Source organism: Anguilla rostrata, chromosome 5, assembly GCF_018555375.3.
Source record: "Anguilla rostrata isolate EN2019 chromosome 5, ASM1855537v3, whole genome shotgun sequence".
Taxonomy (NCBI): domain Eukaryota; kingdom Metazoa; phylum Chordata; class Actinopteri; order Anguilliformes; family Anguillidae; genus Anguilla; species Anguilla rostrata.
This window is the reverse complement of record NC_057937.1, coordinates 14,108,793-14,131,020: the sequence shown is the minus strand read 5'-3', so window position 1 is coordinate 14,131,020 and position 22,228 is coordinate 14,108,793. Positions and strand designations below refer to the sequence as shown.

Below are 22,228 nucleotides of genomic sequence, written 5' to 3'. Positions count from 1 at the left end.
TAATCAGTGGTGGGGTCAGTAACATGATCTTTAAATGTGTTAAACTAAAGCACATTGATGGCTAGGCCTGTAGTTGGTTGCATAGGTCTGAACGCTGCTCTCCCACCTACAACATTTTCAGTTTTCTCAATGACATAATTAATTTTTTCCTTATTATAGCTAAAAGCGTGGACTATTTCTGGTTACTCCTGTGCTGTCACATCATTCATCACGAAAAGTGGGAATAATTATTTTTATAATGCACTCACAGTCTGCCAGAGCTGTCACCAGAGATTCTGTTGTCTTACCGAGAAATTGTAATGTGAACCTATTACATATGCTGATGCCATCGCGCGAGCTGACGGACAGACCTGCAGATATCCTTCCCCCGGTCTCATCAAACTGCACTTAATGATGACATCATTGTGGGAGGTGGGTGGAGCTCTGGGAATTGTAGAGCCGTAAAGGGTGTTTCTCTTTGTCTTTTTCCTAGGAGTATAACGGGGAGAAGACCAACAACGGGATTCACTATCGGCTACAGCTGCTCTACAGCAATGGTGAGGCGGAGCAGCTTTGTTGATGAAATCTCTGCAGCACAGAGAAAAAAAGTGCGCTTAGTTAAAAAGGAAATTTATTGAAAAATAATTCTCTCATCATAGTTCTCTCATCAAAAGTTTTTATGGTAATAATGAAACTCCATATCATCCATATCTTTAGAATGTGTAGGCTGAATTGAGTGTAAAAAAGCAAAAGCCAGTTGCACTTGTTACTGTAAATAACTACATTTACAAATTCACAGTGATTGCCCAACAAACGTGGTTTCTTATCAGACCAATACAGTAAACATACGTATAGACATTTTAATTTTAGGCGGTTTAAATTTTATTTCATAGAGTGTGTCATTGAGGGATGTAATTAAGAATTTAAACCTCAGCCAGTTTGCCAGTTTTAAAGATAAGATGTTTAGAATGCTTAGTCCTCTGAGGAATGCATATATCATATCGCGCCTATGCAAATTTTTTCACTTATAAGATAAACAGAAAAGTGTAACATTTTCATACTTTTCAGTCAGCATTACCAAGTAATAACCGGAGTCAAAGCTTCCATGATTACTGAATTGCTCATAATTTCTATATACCTATTGCAAAAACAATTCCTTGGATGCTCAGAAGTGTGAATTTGAACATAGCCAAATTATGTGTGTGAATTACCTGGAATTAATGATAAGCATTTAATTTCCTACTATGTGTTTATACAGTCATTAAGCATTGACAAAGACAGCTCTTAAGGATTAATCTGTTATTAGGTTAATTGTGAACATCCCTTGTGCCTATCCTGGAAAAAAAAAGAAAAAAAAAAAGTGGCAGGTACATTACGCTGTTTAAAAACAGGTAATTACTAGAGAGACTTGAGTACGACAGTTATGGTGCCGTCCCTGTCCACGCGGCCCCCCTCCAATCAGTCAGGCATTCGTTCTTGAGCATCTTTATTCCTGTTTCATCCTTCCTTTATGACACCGTAAGGCTGCACTACAGAGCAAAGGAGGGAAGGCAATAATCACTGATACTTCATTAGCCTCTACATTTCCAGCTCTCGTCTTGAGGGAACAGGGTGATTGGAGGGAGGAGTGTGAAGCTCCCGTCAGTGATAAACAGCCACGGCCAAATTATTTTGTTTTTATTATTTATTTTGCCCAGCCGACTGGTTAAAAGAAAATTGCAACCTGTACGCCGGGGACGATTGTTACGATTGTTGTAAACACTGTGCAAACATGAAAAGGTCATGACTAATTTCCAGAAACAAATGTATTCTTTAAAACTCATATTCCATCTGTAGTGTGAGACCCAAATTAGCATTAAAGATGCATTCTATTAAAATGCATAATGAATTAATCCAATGTGCCATTACAAAGAATCAGGATTGGACAACAAAACATTTAGTCCTATGAGAGCGTTTATCACATATAACGCAGACTCGCCTTCAAGAACAAAAAAATATTGGGCCTTGCAGTGAAGTGAAGTCTAGGGAAAGCACTTTTACCCCATAAGACAACACGTTTTATCTGTGTCATAAATGTAGCTTCCCGACCGCCCGTGCGAAAGGAGAAAAGTCGGAGACTAGACCTGAATGCATTTTAATTGGTTTCTGTTACACCCTGTGCTGTGTTGAGATGCCGTTGAGTGCTTCACAGCTGCTATTGATTTTAACGCATTCGCTCTCTCGGCAGGCATCCGGACGGAGCAGGACCTGTACGTTCGGCTAATCGACTCCATGACCAAGCAGGTAAGAGCCGTTACCACGCAGAAGGGATCCTCAGGAAAAAAAGTGCTAAAAATGTTTAAAAATAAAAATAATACAAATACTCGTCAGGGTGATCAGACGAAGAAAGAACAAACAGTAAAGGTGGGGGGAGGGGAGGTAGATTCATTTCTGTACGGCGTTGTCCTTGCATACAGTCGGGGTACACCTTGGGACAGGGTGAAACAGTCTCTCGGGGTTCACTGACCACGAAGAAGTGTGAGCACTGTGGGTGTGTTTATCGCCATGGCGAACAATGACAAATCAGGATGTCTTCAATCCCGCGTGCATTCCATAAATAACCTCCCTCCGCTAGGCTCCTCACAGCGGCAGTCAATAAAGACAAAGCGAACGCCGTGTACCTGTCACTGCTTTTCAGTCCTCCCACCACGTCGGCCTTCCGTCCTGCCTCAGAAGTTCACGCGGTCGCAAAACTATTTAAGCCTCCTTCAGTTCCCAAATTTCATTGGTTTCTAAACTAGCTTTCTATGCTGAGCGTACAGTTAAATGTCCATTGTTAGTTCAACTCTAACTGAGTTAATATGCATTCAATAGGGCCAAAACGACCCTTTTATTAGAGTGAAATGTGCTATGTAAGAGTTGATTTAACACCGGATATTTTACTGTGTGCGCACGTATGGGAGAACACAGCTCTCTAAGGCGCAGTTGAGCCCTTCCTGGGACTGGAATCGGTTGGGGGTGGGAGCTGTGTAGTAACCAGGGAAACTCGACAACGCGGTTGCCATCTTGGACGGCCAGAGCGGACACACTTCACCAAGCTGGTACGGCCTGAGAGAAGGATCCAAAACAAATGAGAGCTCATCACATCGACCCGCCCGCGCTACTGACCCCGCACCCTCTGGCAGCCGGCGGGGGGGCTGGAGAGGGCGGCGCCCCCCGGAGGACGTGCTCTCTCTCCCCCCTCCGCACCTGACCTGCCCTGTCAGTGATGCTGCGGGGGTCTGGTTAGCGCAGGAGGGCAGGCAGGCTCGCTCTGCCAGGCATTTCTGGGTAGCGGAAAGAAGGGAGGGAGGGGCGGCGTTGCTGCGGATACTAAAAAGGGGACTGTGAAAGTGTGTCAAAGCAGCGTCGCGTTGTTCTGCAGCTCCCCAAATAAACTGTGAGATCCTGCTTTCCCAGGACCCAGGTATGGGAGCTAGTGTCTGGCTGGGTGGCGTCTTTTGGGACGATGTGTTAATAAGTACTTCACTCTGAATTACTGTGATTCATTTATGAACCTGTTTGGCCTTTAAATACAACATTGTTTAAAAGCTCAACCGCATGATATGCTAAAATTAGATATGTTGACTTTTTCACTTTTATGTGAACTTGAACTTGGAGCATTTTATGAACTGGGAAGGCAATAAAAATATCTAGACTGGTTCAATTCAATACAATTTAATTCTGTTGAATTGAATTAAATGAAATGGAATTAAATTCACTCCCTTATTTCTTCTGAATGGAACACCATTAAATCTTCAAGGCAGGCTGAGAAGCACCTTCATTCGGGCTGAAAATCATTGGAGACATAAAGCTTATTTGCATTTACGCGATACGCATTTGTGATATTGCACAGGGTGGGTGAAATGTCAAGCTCATCATTTGTGAGTGACAGGTGGCTGGGCATTTTGATTTCAATCCAGAATTTCTTGTGGTTATTCTGACTTGGAATTGCTGATCACAAACGGAAGCAAGGGTTATATTAAACATCATAAATGGATTGTTTCGATTTTGGATGCTGATTGGCTGAGACCATGTTCTACAGTGATCGTAAATCTGATAGAGTAACAGTTAATCAATCGGTTTGTGAAAAGTATCACTCCATGCACAAACCATTACTTACAAATTATATATAATTAAATAATATTTCGATTTCAATTGTTTCTACATGCATCAACTGTTTTATGAAAGCAATATGGCACTCATGGCTGTGCTGTATTGTAAATACAAGCAAAGCTACTGGGCGATTGCAGGCACGATGTGAAGCCAAACAACACCCCTGCAGCCTTGACTGTATTCACGATACAGCAACGCCTCAAGTGCTGTATTGCTTTCGGTGTTGTGTCATGTCCCATGTGACAGGAACTGCCAAGAGCTGGCAAAGTTACACTGAAATAATCTTTATTTCCTAGAAAGACAAAGACTTTTTTTGTCAAAACAACAAAGCCTTGCTGCTTGGGAAGTAAACACCCTGCCATTTTATCATTCTTCATCAGGGCAGTAATTATTCCAAGTGAAGTGGATGAGCGGAGAGAATGTCCTCTGTGATACAAAATGGCTTCCACAGGGACATGTTAACAAAGCGATGAGGTCCTCAAAGGAACTTTTAGATCCAAGAAATGAGCGTAAGAAGTCCTTCACAAATCACTGGAGCATGGCCAGAGATTTCCGTGGGATTTCTTACATTCAATTAAACACTTGTTTGTTAAGGACGCGGCGTGTTTGCGTTCTAGATTGCAGCCTGAAGGTACTGCGCGCGGTCTGACGGAAGCCACGTGTAACGAGCGGTTCAAGTCGCCACGCTGCATTTTGTATGTTGCAGCCTGCGTCGGTATTGGCTGATGGCTGTCGGGGGCAACAGTTTTACAGTCGTAGTTTCAAATAACTTTTTACACATAGTCAGTTATCACATGGAGCAACAGAACCCCCCCCTTCTACCCCACCCTGTCACTATCCCACTACAGCTCGCACTTCTCCATGTCAACCTGTCAGGAATCGATGTGGCGCCCAGCGTGTCACAAAGCGTCGGCCCCCGCTGGCCAATCGATACCCTTTAATCCGGCGGCGGCCGCCACCCACTGGGGTCAGTAATGCACAACCGCCACAATGGAACGATTCTCCTCCCCCTCCCACTGATTGACAAGCCCACTGTGCGTATGTACGCTATAACTCATGCAGTCTGTACACGGGCAGGGGGTGTGTATTTATCAGTTTCTTTCTGACGGGGCTTCATTATGCCACTGTTTTGTAGTCTGAGGCCACCTCTGCATTCCAGAGTACCACTCCAGTCATGGGTTGAACCCATAATTGGAGCCCTTTAGGGAGAAAATGTACAACCAGCACCTACACAAGCTATTTTATATACTAAAGATCCCCCCTTCCCTTCAATATAGAGTTAATGGGAGAGAGCCATTTGAGTGCGCTGGATGTTGGGGTCATTGTGTACTCTCTCTTTCTGATGTACCTCTAGCCCCATGTCAATGGCAGCCACTGAGCCAGGTCTCCCAGGTGTTTGAGTGGCGGGGGGGGGGGGGGGGGCTGGGATCGTGCCCGTAAATGTGCCCTGACATTTCTAGGAACGGAGGAGCCTCTTCCTGTGGCCACAATCGTGTGAATCCTTTGAAAAAGACCCACACAGCTGCAGATATGCAGGGGACTACATACAAATTTAATTTCTTTCACACAGATCCATCTTACTTCTTGCCATAAAGTAGTCACGAAAGACAGTCAATTGAACTAATGAATTCATGTCTTTTTGCAGGGTTTTGTCTTTTTAAAATATGTATCACTCAAATAGAAAAAAAGGCCATGTAATCAGTGTTCAAGCACAATATTCATGTACATACTCTATATTATTTAAAACATTGACTTAAATTTAATCTTACCGTTATATTTAGAATTGCTTGCAATTAATGAAATTATTGAGGGGCCCGTTATTTGAATTACCCTCTCAAAGGGAGGGAGTATATCATCTGTAATGTCCCATCTCTGTGGCGTGCGTTTCCGGAAAAGGCTGGCGGACAGGCCATTCCTCCACGCTGTGACTCTCGCCTGTGACAGATACAGCCGTTACATATGAATATTATCGACCCCCGCTCTGCCCCCTCCCCCTCCCGTTCCCATCCCTCTGGTGAGATTGGAAGTTCTTAATAAGGAAGAGAGGCCTTCACGGCCCTGGGATCAATAATGCAAAAGTGGTCGTTATCAGAAAAAATATCGTTCCCCGGGGGGAACTGGTCAACTTGCGCACGACCGACTGACCACTGGGGGGGTTTCGGTTGTGCTCCCCCACGCCCCCGCCTCCACCAACCAGGGCCCTCGGGGTGTGAAGATGAGGGAGAAAATACATTTCTTCTCCCTGTTAATATGTAGTTATCATCCTTCTTCACGTCTTCCTGAGATTGCTCTGTGATGGATGGGTATGAAGTGGCCTCCCTCAACGGAGTAACAGAAATCAATGGGAAAATGGCCGTCTTGGGCTGTCTCCTTCATGTGTGCTTTAAGTGGGACCCCCTTCGTCATACGTCTTGTTAGAAAAAAAGATCAGTATCCATTTGAATTTTTATCCTTGTAAAGGCACCAGGAGTGTCTGTGTGAGAAAGCGAAACCTAGGGAAAGTGCTTGGTTGTACGTAGGCTGGCACGCCTGTCTCCCAGGGGTTAATTTTAAAACACCTTCTGTTTTTTTTTCAGGAAGCTTATATTTCATTTCAAGGTGCACTTGTGTGCACACGTGGATTCCTAATTATAAGGGAAACCACTGAAAATAGGCCAGTCCTTGTACCCTTTAAGTCTCTATATCTGTCTTAATTTACAGGGATATTGTTGAGTGAAATTAATAAAGAAATCCCTACAGGTGGTATATAGCAATAGGCAGTGAGACAAAGTGAGTTTTAATGAATCTGATTTCTTTTCACAGGCAATCATATATGAGGGCCAAGACAAAAACCCAGAGATGTGCCGTGTTCTGCTCACCCACGAGATCATGTGCAGGTAAGTGTGCCTGCCCTCCTGAAGCTGTGTGGGCTTTGAACTACAAGTTACTCAATGACTACACTACTCCTGAACTACAGCACTCTGAACTCACTTACTCCACTACAGCACTGCAACTACACACTCATGAACTACAACCTCACGAACTACACACTACTAACTACACACTCACGAACTACAGCTTACTCACTGAACTACAACTTACTCACTGAACTACAGCTTACTCACTGAACTACAACTTACTCACCGAACTACAACTTACTCACCAAACTACAGCGTACTCACTGAACTACAACTAACGTGATAAAACCAGCTTGTTGTGACACAGTCAGAGTTGCTGTCTAACCTTGGCTGTGATAAAGACATGATTTTAATAATTTTTCACATGAATCTACATAATTAAAAAAATAATAATGATAATAACTGCAATTTTGTATGAAGGTACAACATTACTATATCAAAACTAAAATATACAAATATTGCAAACATTTTATATATCTCGATGTCAGCCACAATAAAGTGCTGCCTATAGCTTATAAATGCTTTATATAGTAGTAATTCCATGCTAATAAAGGTATTACATATGTTTTATAAAGGCATTATGTTACTAATGGTACAATATAATGCATTTTCACACAGTTGTGTATATTTATCATACAGTTCATTCAATGAGCCAGTTTTATATATATTATTTAACCTTCGTCCATGTTTTCGTGTTACAAACCCTTTTTTTATAAAATTGGCTTTTTCATGTTTAGGATTTTTTTTTAATTATTAAAAATGGATTTGTAAATTGTAACATTGATTGTTTGGTTTGAATACAAAGAATATTTAGATATTCAGGTAATTACCACTAGTCCTTTTAATGTAGGTGTAGAGTCCTTTTCCACATGCCACTAAGAAGCTAAGATGTGGAGTTGAGCTCTGTCAAACTGTAGAACCTCTGTCAAATCTAAAAATGCTTTATTGTGCTACTCTGAGCTTATCCTCATCAGTGTCAAATCAGTGCCATTTCACACAGTCATAGTAAGGTCACATGTTGGGGGTGTGGACCCATTCAGCTTGGTGATGAATCACTTCCACAAGCACTGGGAGAAGTGTTAACCAGATTTTTCAAAATGAGTGATTTCATCGATAGGCTTATGTGAAGAAGGGAATTTGTTCCTGTCCCAAAGGCGGTCACCTTTTTAGATCAGTGTAGTATTCCAATATAAAAGCATGTAATTTACTAGAGTCATAATACAACAAATTATTAAAATGCATTTTCATGCAAATGTATTCAGATGTGTAATTCAGTACAAGCTCTGCACTCATTTGAATGGTCCCCCCTCAAGTGGCATTTTTCTGTCTAGCCTCTGTGCTGTGCAAATATAGCTTCTGATATATAAACAGATAAATAGAGAGAAACATAAGTGAACGTGGAGAAAGAGGATGTCATGGTCTGTGCAGGCCAGCTGCCAGTTTGGCATACGGTGCGGTTTGGAAAGGGTGGCATCTCCCCGAAGCTTCCAACCAGACCAGATTGCTGCATATCATTAGCTATGGCTTCACCCCCGGCTGTGCTTTTGGTAATTACAGCAGTCGCTCTTTAAAAACAGAAGCGTCGTTCCAAGCCCATCTCCGCTTCTCTTCAGACTTTTCTTTTCCAGTAAATTTTTCAAAAAAGACAGAAGACTGTCATTGACCTCAGAAGCATATATGGTCGCATGCCGTATATCACACCATCATTGTCGCGATCCTAAGACAGCTTGAGTTCGAGTTTGAGGCTGCACCCACCAATGTCCACCAGTGTCTTGCTTGAGAGGCCACTGGAAAGTCCTCTTAGTGGATTTCCCCAGTATTAGACTGGTGGGGCCTTAGCCCAGCAGGCTACAGGGGATTATGGATTATGGATGCGTTGCCAAGGGTTGTTTTCACGTCTGAGGGGCCCCGGACCCTAGGGGGAGCTGTGTGCTCCTGGGGTCCTGTTTGTTTATAACACCTCTCTGGCAGTTTGAGGAGGCTGTCACCACAGTCGCACTGTTGGGTTTCCAATACTAATTGGTCTCCTGGAACCTTTGCTAATGGTCCACACTGCTGGGGGAATAAATTATGGTGGCACGATCTATGGCAACAGTCACACATGCACGCGTGCGCACACACATACACACATGCAGACAAAGATGGGTAAAAAAACAACAACAACACAGGGTCTAATTTATATTCTTCCCCCTTACAAATGAAACAGATGCTTTAAATGATTCATAAACCCCGATCATATTGCATGTTAGAGTTTCTTCTTAAATACTGTCCGTTAACATTGACTGCAGCAGGGGTGATGGGATTGCATATAAGATGATAATTAGTCTATTCAGGTCATGCATTATGATTCTTTTTTAGAATCTGAATAGAAGAATACAGTTACCTAGAGGTCAAGTTAAAATAGAACCGTAATATAGAACTCCATTGAACCTGTTACCTGTTCTTTTTCAGGTACATTTATACATTCTTTTAAATTAATAGTTATAGAGATTTATAAAGAGAGGTTAATAAGATGATGATCTGAAACGTTCTTTTTGGAAAGAGTATTATGTTTTAATTTAGTTCAGCAACTTTTACAGCATATGCATTCTGAAGTATTGGCTCACCTTTTCTTACTATATAAATGAGTTTATGAATTTTTTAATTGAAGCAAATTTGATAAAGAACCAGATAAACAGAGAAGTATCACAGCATACATGCAACGTGTGTATGATCTGTGTGAAGATGCATGTGAGTCGGTGTGCATTACATGTCTGTCCGTGATCTGCATTAGGGTGTGTGCACGGCGACTCTCTCTGATTGGTGATTGTACGAACGGGCACTCAGGATGTACGCTAGGCACCACGTGCTGCCGCAGGACCCGACGGTCAGGGGCCAGTGGTGTCGGGCGGGACGGGGGCAGGGGGGTTCCATGCCAGGGCACCTCTGGGTGCTGTCCAAACTGTCACTGGCTGGCTGGGTGACCTTGAGTGGACCTCCAGCCAGCTGGACGGACAGGCGAGGGGAACGAGGAAACTGCGCCGCTGCTTTGAGTGCCTCAACCTAAAAGCGTCACTAAATATATCCATTCAGGGATGCCAGTTAGCTTTCGCTTTTCTTCACCAAATAATGACATTGTGCCTTATGTACAGATACTGACCAATACTGAGGAATGCCTTTCAGCTTGACAAACAGCTAATAGCTCACTGTCTAATGTTGGTCTGAATCAACATGTAATTTGTTTCTCAAGCGCATTAAATACATTTTTGGATGCATACTACTGCACGCATTTCTGTAATCCCAACCCCTGTCCTCAGTTTTGGGAGCAGCTTTGTAGCTAAGTTTTGATGCCCTACATTCACTGGTAACATGAACAGAAGGTTCTGAACATTTGCAAAAATGTAGACGCCTGAAATGGAGGTCATTTATCTGAATACTGTGGGAATTAACAAATCCCCACAAAAAGAGTTATCTTCACACAACTTGTGCTTTAAGGGCAATTTAAGGGTCATTCTCCTTGTGTGCTCCTGTCTAATGTTAGCAGGGACATTGATTAGTATTAGTATAATGAATATCTCAATAAAGGTGGTGTGAATGCTTAGTGTGTCACTTTCATTCCAGTCGGTGTTGTGACAAGAAAAGCTGTGGGAACCGGAACGAGACCCCGTCTGATCCGGTGATCATCGACAGGTAAGGGCCCGGGCTTTCCCCCTCTCTCATTGGTCGACCTCTGAACGGTCACAAACGGTTGTAGTGCTTTAAGACACAGAAGCTCAGAGCGATCTCCATGCTTCTTCCATCCATGATTGAGCGCTCTTCAGTGGTAAGAATTAGTGGGTTTGCAGAATGACTGTGTGTCCTTTATTTTTAGAGGCCATTTTCCAGTGGGGTCTGGCTCAAACCAAAATCTCCTGAAAGGGTTGGGTTAAGGACCAGGGTTGTTCTCTACAGTTAGACACAATAGATCCAACATTTACATACTGTTGCCCACTACTATCCTGAGAGGGGGTATACAGGAGTAGAATTCATGAAAAATTTAGGGGGCGTCATAAGACTGTTTTGTCTTTGCATTCTCACTAGCAGGGTGTGTGTATGAATTGGTCTTTGTTCCAGCATTGCTCTGTGTGTTTTTGGAATGTAAAGATAATTCTCAGAGGCTAGATTTTCTGTTCATGTTGAGAAAAAAAAAGAAAACAGCTGTGATCAATACTGAAAAACTTTTATCAGAGGTGAAGAATCATCAGATGCTCTCCTTTTCTTTTCTGGTTGACGTTTCCTGACATATTTCTATTTAATTAAGCCAAAGACTGCATACCCAGACAGCCACAATGAAAAAACTTGGTCAGCCCATTCTGGAATACCCACACTGTCCTAAAACAGTGCAGCAATATTACTCTGATGTAATGTTTTGAAATGTCTGTTCAATGGTGTGAGCATGTTTTGTGGTTGCTGTTTACAGATACAGTTAGAGAATAGCCCAGTTTTGGGAGGAGTAACCAGTTGGATTTATTTGTCAATTTTTACATTAACTCATCACCATGTCCGAGTTGAAAAAGATTATTAGAGATACGCATATGTCAAATGACATTTTTGCAATGCTCAAGCATTTGCTCAGTCAATTGAGGGCAGAAATGTATGTTCTTTGCTAGTACTAAGAATTACAGGTTGATTTTCTTCAGGGAAAATGGCAATATTTTGTTGCCCCACATGTAAGGAGTATTAGTGACATATGCATAGAAATTGGGTTGATTCCAGTTACTCAGAGAACACAGGTATCTGCAGAGGACAGAAATCAATACCCGGGGTGAGGAATTTGTCATGTCCTCGACGCGCCAAAGACGCGCGGACCTGTGTTTGATGAGGGCTTGGGATGGTGTACGCTAAGGGCAGATAGGCTGGGTGTCAGTGGGGCTGATTTATGGCCACGGGAGCAAAGCCTGCTGGGATTTTTGCGGCCCGCGTATCGGCACGAGTCGGCTTTCGGAGGCTTTGCGTTTTGCGCCGCCCCTCCCCGGCCCCGGGGGTGCTGCGGGCTTGGCCCGGATGGTGCACCCTCTTCCGAAAAAGATGAGCTTGGGGGTCATCTCTAAATCCGCCTCGGCTCCCACGGCCCTGGAGAGGGTCCAGGGTTTTGGTTGGGGGGAAGGGGGGGGGGGGAGCGGGAAACTGGAATGAGCTCAGTTCTGTGGAAGTGTGAGGTCACACCCCCCTCCCCCACTCCCACCCCTTTCCCCTGGCCTCGTCCCGAACGTCCTCTCACCCTCTTGGCGCTTTGGCGGGCTCTGGATCGTTCGGCACCAGGAGCCGACGGAGCACAGGTCACCTCTGATCGTTCTGTTATGCGCAGAGAAAAGGCTTCTCGGCCAAACACACGGCAAAGCGCCTGCTGGTCTCCACACGGGGCTGGGACCGTGACCGACCGACTGACCGACCGACCGACCGACCGACCGACAGACCGACAGACTAACCGAACGCGGGCTCACTCTTTTAAGACCGACGGACGACATGATCCAGCACTTTTTGAAGAGTGTGCGCCTTTCGTTTTGTGTAAATGGAGGTTGTATGAGTGTATCATGTTTCCCGGGCTAGCGTGTGAGCCACAGCATTACTATGCTTCTGGTGAATTCCTCTGGCGGGAGCTTCAATGTGCTAATTAAAGGGAAGCTTTGCTCAGGCCGAGAAACACTCTGATATTCACTCTCTTTGTCAAGTTCCAGTAGCTTTATGTCAGGTATTAGTTTTATCCAGCGTCACTCAAGCAGGTGTATTTTAATTTGCTCTGTCAATACTGTTACCCTTGCAGCTATACGATAGCTCCCTAGCAGTCACATGATTACGCTGGAGTACGATTCACTTCTTTCTTCAATTCATGCTAATTCTCTTGTGCCATAACCCAACGAAATGCCCCGCCACCTTCAACCGACTCCTCCCTCTCATTCCGCACAGTGCTTTGCGTTCGATGGTCCTGACCCTTCCTAGCTGCCCGTGCCCTGGCACTCGGTCGCGTGCGTTCCTAACAAAGCAGCCGGGGTCCCCGGGGTCAGCCCACCGGGGGGGGAGGGGCCACGGGGCCTGCTTTGTAGCGTAATTGCCTCTGATGGAGGGGACAGCCCGCCCGCCCGCCCGCTCATTATCCCGCCCTCAAGAAAATAAAATAAAACAAAATAAAATAAAATAAAAAAAAATAAGCGGCGAGATGTTTTATGGGTGACAACGGAGGTCCCTGATTTAGGGCCAGCGCATGCACTCCCTTGCATTTTACCTCCCCATTAAGAGATCCCAGATTTACGAGCGAGCGAAGACTGCCGCCCCTTAAACCAGCAGATAAATCACGCGCGCGCCGGGCCGATGCAAATTATGACCGCCGATTGTCTCTGTAAAAAGAGGCTAATGACAGGAATTCATTGGCCCGCTCGTTCGGCGCGCTCCTTCCGAAACGCCGCTTTGTAAATCAACCCCCGAGCTGGAGGCCTCGCCGCGTCTCCTCCTCCTCCTCCTCCTCCTCCCTTTCCCCCCTCCGCGCCCTCGCTCCTCGCCTCTGGGCGCACCTCCTTCTTTAGGAGCTGTAGGCTTTCATTTTTCTCCTGCCCGGCTTTCTTGTTTTCACCCCCTCCTTCCTTTGTTGTCTCTTTGTTTCTGTGTCTCTCCTGTTCTGTCTCCCTATGAGCAAGTGCTTTCACCCTACACCGTAAGACCAAGGAGTTCTGTTTACTCAAAGGGTATGACGAAACCAGTTAGCCACAAGTATTCATTGGTTTTTACCTGTTAAAATAAACTCTTTTTATTTCTTTTTGAATCAATTACAATGACGTATCCCATTTTTTTAAAATTTGGGACAACTCAATTTACTTAGTAATATTTAATGTATTTTTTTCAGTGTCAAAATGCTGTGTCTGTGGCCAGTTTGATTGGAAAGCTGGGTGCTATGGAGATGTATTTCTGTTCCTTTGGCTCCGAGCCTCTGTCTGCGCCCGGTGTGCATGTCAGGATCCCCACGTTAGTGTTGGGAGGAGGTTTTCCCCGAAGCATGGCGCGCGGTCGCGGGGAGGCGGGGAGGCGGGGAGACGGAAATCGAAATCGCCGGGCGGGCGTGACGCGGGCGAGCCGCTCCTTCTCAACCGCTGCCCCATTTAGGCCAAAATGCTGCCGAGGCAAGCAGAAAACGACAGCGCCCCCCCACCCCCCACACCGCCCCCCATGAAATATTGGTTGCCGGGGTTTAAAACAGGTGTTATTACAAGCTAATACAGCAATTAGATCGCCCTGTGAGTTCCCCCGGCGGGCTCGTAAATTTCCCGGGACTGCCAGGGCTTAACGGGGGCCCTTGTCTAATTGCCTGATATGGAGCCCCCCCCCCCCTCGCCCACCCCCCTTCACTCTAATGTGCTCCGGGGCAGGGTTCTCTTCCCCTGGAACTTTGGCTGGTTGGAGTCATTTGCAGGAAGTGGAGCAGGGGTGATGGCGACTGGTCCGTTATGTTTCTCTCTCTCTCTCCTCCTCCCTCCCCCTCCCCCTCCCCACTCCCCCCCCTCAGTGCTCTATGGTGTCTAATGGCCCGGGCTGCTCGTTTGGGCTGGCCGGTCGTCCATCACCGACGCGGGTCTCGCCCGAGGGCCTCTCCGTGATTGGGGGGAGGGGGGCAGGTGCATCTCCGGGGCACTGGAGGGACAGCTGTGAACGCCCCGGCCCCGCCCCTCTCCCCCTTCATCACCTGCCCACCTCTAAATAAGGGCACGCAGGAAGAGGACGCTGTGAAATTGCTCATCGTGAGGTTGCCGGGTTCGCTATTCTGCTACAGTGTCTGAGATTGAGAGGAGAGACCCAGGACGTAGGGGTCGGTGCTGGACTTGATTAGCTATCTGTCTGGTGAAAATGCACAAGGAAATGATGTCACAGCTGTAAAACAGTTCCCTGGTAAAGATGCCAGCATACACACAGATGTCTGAAGATCACCGGGAAAGACCGAGATAGAGTGAGAGAGAGAGAGGTGGAGAATGTGTGTTTTTGTGAATGAGGAAGATAGAGGCATGAGGAAGATTGTATTTGAGAGAGATAGAGCTAGAGAGGGAGAGAGTGTGTGTCCTTTCTGAGGGAGACAGAGCCGAGCCTCTGTATAAGATGGAAAGAGAGCTGGAGAGGGAGAGAGAGAGTGTGTTTTTCTGCTCAGGAGAAAGATAAAGGGAGACAGTGTGTGGACTTTTGTGTATTTGAGAAAAACAGATGTATATGTATACGTGGTATATATTAGACATGGAGGTAGTCGAATGAGAGTGCATTTTGTGCATGAGAGATAGAGTAGGGCAGTGTGTGATTGTGTTTTGTGTTTCAGAGAACGAGGGCGGGAGAGACTGTTATGTGTATGGAAGGTAGAGGGAGAGAGTGGGTGTGCGTTGTGTGCATATGAGATGGGGGGAGAGAGTGATTGTGTGTTTTGTGCATGGGAGATGGAGTAGAGGGAGAGAGTGATTGTGTGTTCTGTGTATGTTAGATGGAGGTAGAGGGAGAGAGTGATTGTGTGTTCTGTGCATGGGAGATGGAGGGAGAGAGTGATTGTGTGTTCAGTGCATGGGAGATGGAGGGAGAGAGTGATTGTGGTGGCCCCTCTCTGTGGAGCTGAACTCAGGGGGGCCTGCAGGAGGCCTGTGGGTGGGAGCTGTGGTCCCTGAGGGCCCCTCCCTGTAATCGCTGCCTATTGATCGGTGAGTGAGAGCATCGGACTGGGCTAGATTAAGAGTATAGATTTGCAGTAAAAGGAGAACATTACTCGGGTGCCTGAGTAAAATTGAAAAAAATTGAGGAGGTACAGGAGGTAGGATGAATCGGAGAGAAGAGGAAAGAGGACATACACTGGGTGTGTGTATGTGTGTGTGTGTGCGTGTACATGTATGTGTGTATGCGTGTATGTGTGTGCGTGTTTGTGTGTGTGTGTGTGTGTGTGTGTGTTTGTGTGTGTGTGTGTGTGTGCCTGTGTGTGTGCTTGTGATGCATGTATCCGTGCAGGTGTGTCCATTCATGTCTGTGTGTATGTGGGTGGTGAATGTGCAATATATACACATATATACATATAAAAAAAATATATATATAATGCAAGTGAGGACACTGATGCTATAGCGTTTTGCTGCTTCACTGAGTTTCTTATGAGGGTGAGCGTTCTGGCAGGGGTTATTTTATGGTGCGGTTCAGGGTCATGTGACAGATGTGCGGAGGTGGACTGACAGTCCTACAGGTGAGCGGCCAGTGAAACGCAGCCGCTGCTCGCTACGCCGGCGACTGCAGAGGGGAAGAGACGAGGGCCGGAGGGACGTGGGGACGAGGCGTACTCCCGTTTCCTGGCTGCCCAAAAGGCGCACGGGCGCTGGGAGTTTCGGTGGGCGTGCCCATCCCGACCGCGTCGCGTGCCCGTCCTTCTAGGCCAGAGTGTTCCGGTCTACTTCCCGGCTTACCGCGGGCTTCCTCGCGGCCTCTGGGACCCGCGCGTGCGGCGGGGGGAGAAACGAGACGGAGAGTTCTCCGGGATTCTTATTTTAAGGCTGCGCCCCGTTCCCCGGCGCGGGAGCGGCGGCGGCGGTGGCGGCGGGCGGCGACGTCAGTCGCGCGGAGCCAAAAATAGAGGCGGGAGAGAGCTGGGAAACGGGGCCATCCGGCTCCGCACCTGGAGCTGCCTCTCTCCGGCGTGCGTGGGGGCGTGAGACCTCCTTACCGCCCCCCGCGGCGCCGAGAGACGCCGCCGTAACGCTGCGTCAACGTTCCCGCAACGCAACGCCGGCTCTCCCCCCTGCAGCGCGGACGTCTCAAACACCCCGAGAGCCGCACTGGGAGGCTGGGCAAGCTGTGGGTTTTTTTTAATTTTAAATCCGCTGTGGTCCGCACTATGTTTACCTGGCCTCAGTGCTGGGGAGAACTGGTGCCGTAAGACCCCGTTGTAAAATAGAGTGTCCTTTCCACTCTCATTTCAGACAGTGCTGCTCTGAGTAAACAAAAAAAACATGAAGAAGAAAACAATCGAAAGCAGAACTCTGCAAGAATGCTTTTTAACCACCGCATACACAATTGAGGGAATAATGGCCCATGACTGAATTAATATCTTTCAGTCGTTCAATCATTTGCCCGTTCATGTCGTTAACGTGTTTATTTTAATGGGAAAAGTTCTTTAACCTGCTCTGTCGCGAGTAGTCGTACGTCTGAGAGAGTAGTTTACATAGCGCTGCTGTGTTTGACTGTAATGCTCTCCATTAGCATTCTGAGGCCTTGTCATGTCACTTTGATGGGAAAGCCCCAGATTACCTGCACTACCGATCGATGGCAGATGATACAGTGATGTTCCCCATAGTATAGTATGCATCTAATGTGTAATGTATTGTATTGTCAATATAGTTTCACTCGCTTTCTCTGAAATGGGCACACACACACACTCGCACCCATACACACACGCATATACGCACACACACACACACACACACACACAGTATATATATGGATTTTTAGTCTTCGTATATCAAAGCGTATTATAAAGGCCTATGCTGAAGCATTTGGTTGGTGGTTGTATGTGATTAGTACCTAGGTGTGTGTGCATGTGCATGTGTGTGTTTGCGTGTTTGTGTTTAGGGAGAAATTACCTTTAGCAACATCACAATTTAGAGTTAGGAAGATATCACAGTTACACCGTATGCTGGTTCAGAGTTCGATCCACTTACAGCAGTAAACCCAGTGATGCAACCCCACCACTTCTCCGAATGTGTATCCATAACCACCACTGCTCCATATCAAATCATCACTCATGAGTAAGGAGATATAAGTGGAAAAAAGTGCATGTAAATCCAAGCTCTCATTGATGAAACCAATCAAAGTGTAGAGTGTGCATGCTATAAGGTATTTAAGTGAGTGAGATGGTCTTTCATGCTAAGTGTGTATGTGCCAACCTAATAAGCAGATTTAGTGGTTCGGGGCTCATGTGTTTATTGACAGTTTAGTTATATTAGTTCATGCTCATGCGCTTAGAGAAGAGTGGAAACTAAGCTGAGCTGACTGTCCTTTCCCTGATCCTGGCTGCTATTCATGATAAGTGTTTTGTAAGGGGATGCGTTGCCCCATAGGATACTGTTCTGTAGCTGAGAGCGCTTTTGAGAACGTGTAATTTTCTATATTCACCCTGGGAGGGAGTGTTTCAGTTGCCCGAAAAGAGTGGAGGCACACGATTTAGAGGATGTACCTGCTTCCATTTTCCTTCTTGAGCTGCTGCAGGATGTTGCAGCAACCTGATAGGTGTACATATCTGATTGGACAGACCTTTTTATTTTAAAAAAGAGTGGTAAACTTGCAGGTGAGAAGCGTGTGGCCTACTGCGTTAAGCCAGCTTGCTGAAGCCAGGGCCTAAAGTAGTCATTTGAGGCTGAAACGGAGTGATACAAACTAAGGGACTGAGCGGAGGGAGTTAGGGTGTTGTCACCCACTTTTATGAGAGGTATTGATGAACAGGGAGGAATACAACCTGGGGCAGTTGAATTCAATCTGTGTGTGAAACATGCACAAGAGAAGCAAATGCACTTCCTTATAAATATAAACCATAAAGGGTTTCTTCAGAGCCAACAAAGCAGGAAGTGCTGTTTAGGTTTTATTACTCCCTCCCCAGCTTGTCAACCTACTTGCATAAACACTGTCAGGAAATGCCCTCAGAAGAGTCTGTTCCAGAAGCTTCTGTCTGTCATTCTGGCACCTAACCCCCCCCCCCCCCCCCTTCTATAGGAAAAAAGCAATCGATCCCTCTCAGTGATCCCTCCTGTTGTGTTCAAAGAGCAAATCAGGGAAGGAATGTAATCCACTGTTGTAAACACACACAGAGAGGGGTCTCGGCAGTAGGGCGAGCGATTAGCTGAACTGCGGTACTTCTCTCCGCCTATGACCTGCTGAACAACTCCAACACACACACACACACACACACACACACCCACACACCACGTGCACACACACACACATACTGCACACACACACACCACGCATACACACACACACACACCTCACCACTAGGCCCGTTTCCTTTAGAGACCGCATCCGCGAGCGCTCCGTAGCCTCCCGTCCCCATTATCTCTGATTCCAACACTCTCTCTTCTCTCTCTCTCTCTCTCTCCACTCAATCACCTAAGTGTTGCATGAATTAAAGACTGTGAGATAATTTCCTCCAGCCTTAATCACTCGCGAGTGTGGCGGGCCTAATTAAGCAGGCCCGTCGGCAGGCCCCGTCCTGCCTGACAGACACACAAGGTGAGAGGGAGATCCCTCCCGCGATAATGCGCACGCGCCTCCGCGGGAGGAACTTGTTTTTCCCTGCCGGTGCTCCTCCAGGAAGTTGAAGGTCGGAGCGCTCGAGGTGGTTTTCCACAGCGGGGAGCTCCTCGAGTTTGTTTCTCTTCACTGTCACTGAGGAGGTGGGAAGTTGAAACTATGGCTTCAAGATCTTTTCTGATCAAATGGCTTTTGCCATCTTGGACCACCAGGGACCGCTGTTGAAGATTAGCCAGTTGGCTAATACTGGCGCATTTACAGTAATGCTAATTAATATGATCTGCCACTGTAAAAATAAACTTGTAGCTTGTGTAGCAGGTGAAAATGGTGCATAGCTGTGCTTATCGTTCTTCTCATTTTCCAGTTATAAGAGAGCAAGGCATTGAACCTTTTCATTATATTTTAAACACACTCAAAATTAAATTTGGTGTTATGTGGTCTATGTATTCTTATGCTATGTTACAATGCAGAGAAATACGAGTAAAGGTATATGGGGTTAATATGGTAGCATTTTGTATATGTGTGTGTGTGTGTGAGAGAGAGAGAGAGAGAGAGAGAGAGAGTGAGAGAGATTAAGGATTAAGTGGGTATTGATTTTTGTATAAAGATCCAAAGGCCCAGCAATACGATAGGGGGAATGTCATAGGAGAGCATAGCCCTGGAAAACATGGCTGTCTGCTACATCATTCAGATCAGTGAAGGAAGTTCACATTGTTGGATGAGCTGATGATGTCACCTGCTGTCTCCACCAATTACAAATGACCCCAGAAAGAGGATACCTTTCAGGACAGTTCAATTCAATTCAGTTCAATTCAATCCAATTCAATTCAATTCAATTCAATTCACAAATCTGGTTCAATTCAATTCCCAACTCCACTTTCATTCAGGATGCACAATAAAAAAAAAATTAAAAAAAAATCATGCAACTCTGATTGTTTTGATAGCTTGATCAGTTTTCCTTTGAAGCAGCCCCAACTGCTGAGACAGAATTAGCTGAGGGTTCATATCCTGACTGAAAGATGCCTGCAACTATAGTCTGTCAGCCGTCGTGATATGGGAAAAGTGAGGGCAGGGGAGTATGGGGTGCCATTTGTAAAAAGTTGCACACTCTGTAACCCTGCACAGAGTGTGCAGCTTTTTACAAACGGCACCCCAAAGGGGAGCAAGGAACTGCCCCCACAGCCTTTAGTGTCCTTCCACCGGCTATGGTGTGTACTGGGACTGTGGAAGAAAGCACAAAGCCAGGGCTGTAGGGGGAATGCAGAGTCTGGACTGGCATTATAGAGAAACCAGCGCATATACGGACTGTCTGTGTCTGCCTTGATCGGGATCTCCATACACACACACACACACACACACACACACACTCACACACACACACACACACACACACACACTCTCTCTCACACACACACACGCACGCACAAATCAATAACAATTTATAATTCAGGATAGCTGGAGTTTGGGTTTTAGGGCAGGCCTGCTTCCAGCCTTCATAAATATTACAGTGTTATTGACGAGGGTCCGAATGAATTGGAGATTCTTTTTTCCCCTGTCCCTCTTTTTTCTGGTTTCAGGTATTGAGCAGTAAAGCCCGGCTTTATTAAATCCCTTCAAGATTGGGACAAGAGGGCTAACTAAGTTTAAATACGACCTCTGAAATGGACTAAATGTGATAATTTCTTTCAGAGTAGAGAGCCGTCCTCTATGTGCAAATACTTGCTAAAATTCAGCTGACTCTCCATACTGGATTTCCTCGTTCAGCTCAAGTGCTAAGTGCTGTCTTGGTTATTTGTTAACAGAATGGAGGACTGTGTGAGTACTGTGATTTTAGGAGAATATTGACCTGCACATGTTGTAACTTAGTCCATAGTTTCTACAAAGCAATTGCATGGGGCTGAGTTTTATTAGGAGTTGTGATTTTACCTCTTGTATTGTAGACTTTGAATGTTGACTTTGAAAGGGAAATCTCATTCCACAGTGATGAGGATAGATTTTTAATGGATTCTGTGCCAAGATGCTATTTTGGCCAGTCCTACTTTGGCTTGCTTGCGTTAAACCATTCATCTGTTTCATGTGAAATTATTCAGTGTGCTTATTGAAAGCAGTTTTAGTATGTAGATTAAAAATATATTAGACTTGAAAGTTATGTTTTTTTTTTTTTAGAAAAATAAAAACATTGTGGACACGTCCCAAAAAATTATAAAATGTACTGTATTAGAGTAAATTGTACAATAACACTATTGGTTGAACAGTTTACTGCATACAGCAATCACATTCAAAAGAAGTAGAGGGAGAGAGTAGAAGATAGCCAACGGTGACAGTTGCTGTCACCAAAACACACACATACACACTCTCATCCGCATACATCCACACACATGCAGACACCCTCCCTCCCCCCTCCCCCTCATTCTACACTCCTTTACTTACCAACCCCCTCCCCCCTCCTCCCCCAGGAGACCATAAGTTGACAGAAAATCAATCATGCCATAAACCAAGCGGTCAACAAAAAAATGGCTCAGACCCCCCTGCATGTGAAGCCAGAGGCCGGCGTGGTCCTTAAAGGAACAGCGCCCTTTCAGATGCACGCCCCCTCCCCTCCCGTCCGTAAACAGCAGGTGCGCGATCTGCCTCCTTCTGCCGTTCATTCATTATCCCTGCGATTCTCAACAGTTTTATTTACCGCTGAGGTAAGGCTTATTTATCAGAGCGAGAGAGAGAGAGCTGGCACTTGTTTGGAAAGACCCCTTTTTTCCAGCACAGCTATTCTATTTATTGAGCAGATATTTAGCTCTGTGTTCACACTGTCCTCTGTACCTCTGCGAGGTTACAGCTTTTAATAGAAACTTCTAGCCTGTCCCCATTGCTCTGTGGAGGCACTCTCTGTGAACATCTATAAGGAGACAGAAAAGTCACATGACTTTTAGCTTCAACCAGGATGAGACATATTCCCAAAGTCA

The 22,228-nt window shown here is 45.8% G+C and overlaps 1 protein-coding gene across 13 annotated transcripts in view; it reads left to right on the top strand.

Moving 5' to 3' along the window:
- Positions 1 to 22,228, top strand: part of LOC135254774 (transcription factor COE3-like) — a 106,473-nt gene that overhangs the window by 16,765 nt on the left and 67,480 nt on the right. For all 13 annotated transcript variants that reach the window (XM_064335253.1, XM_064335251.1, XM_064335255.1 and 10 more), the window contains exons 3-6: positions 473 to 536; positions 2,207 to 2,262; positions 6,916 to 6,989; positions 10,611 to 10,679. In XM_064335253.1, the coding sequence (XP_064191323.1) occupies positions 473 to 536; positions 2,207 to 2,262; positions 6,916 to 6,989; positions 10,611 to 10,679 (263 nt within the window). The remainder of the gene's footprint in view (positions 1 to 472; positions 537 to 2,206; positions 2,263 to 6,915; positions 6,990 to 10,610; positions 10,680 to 22,228) is intronic.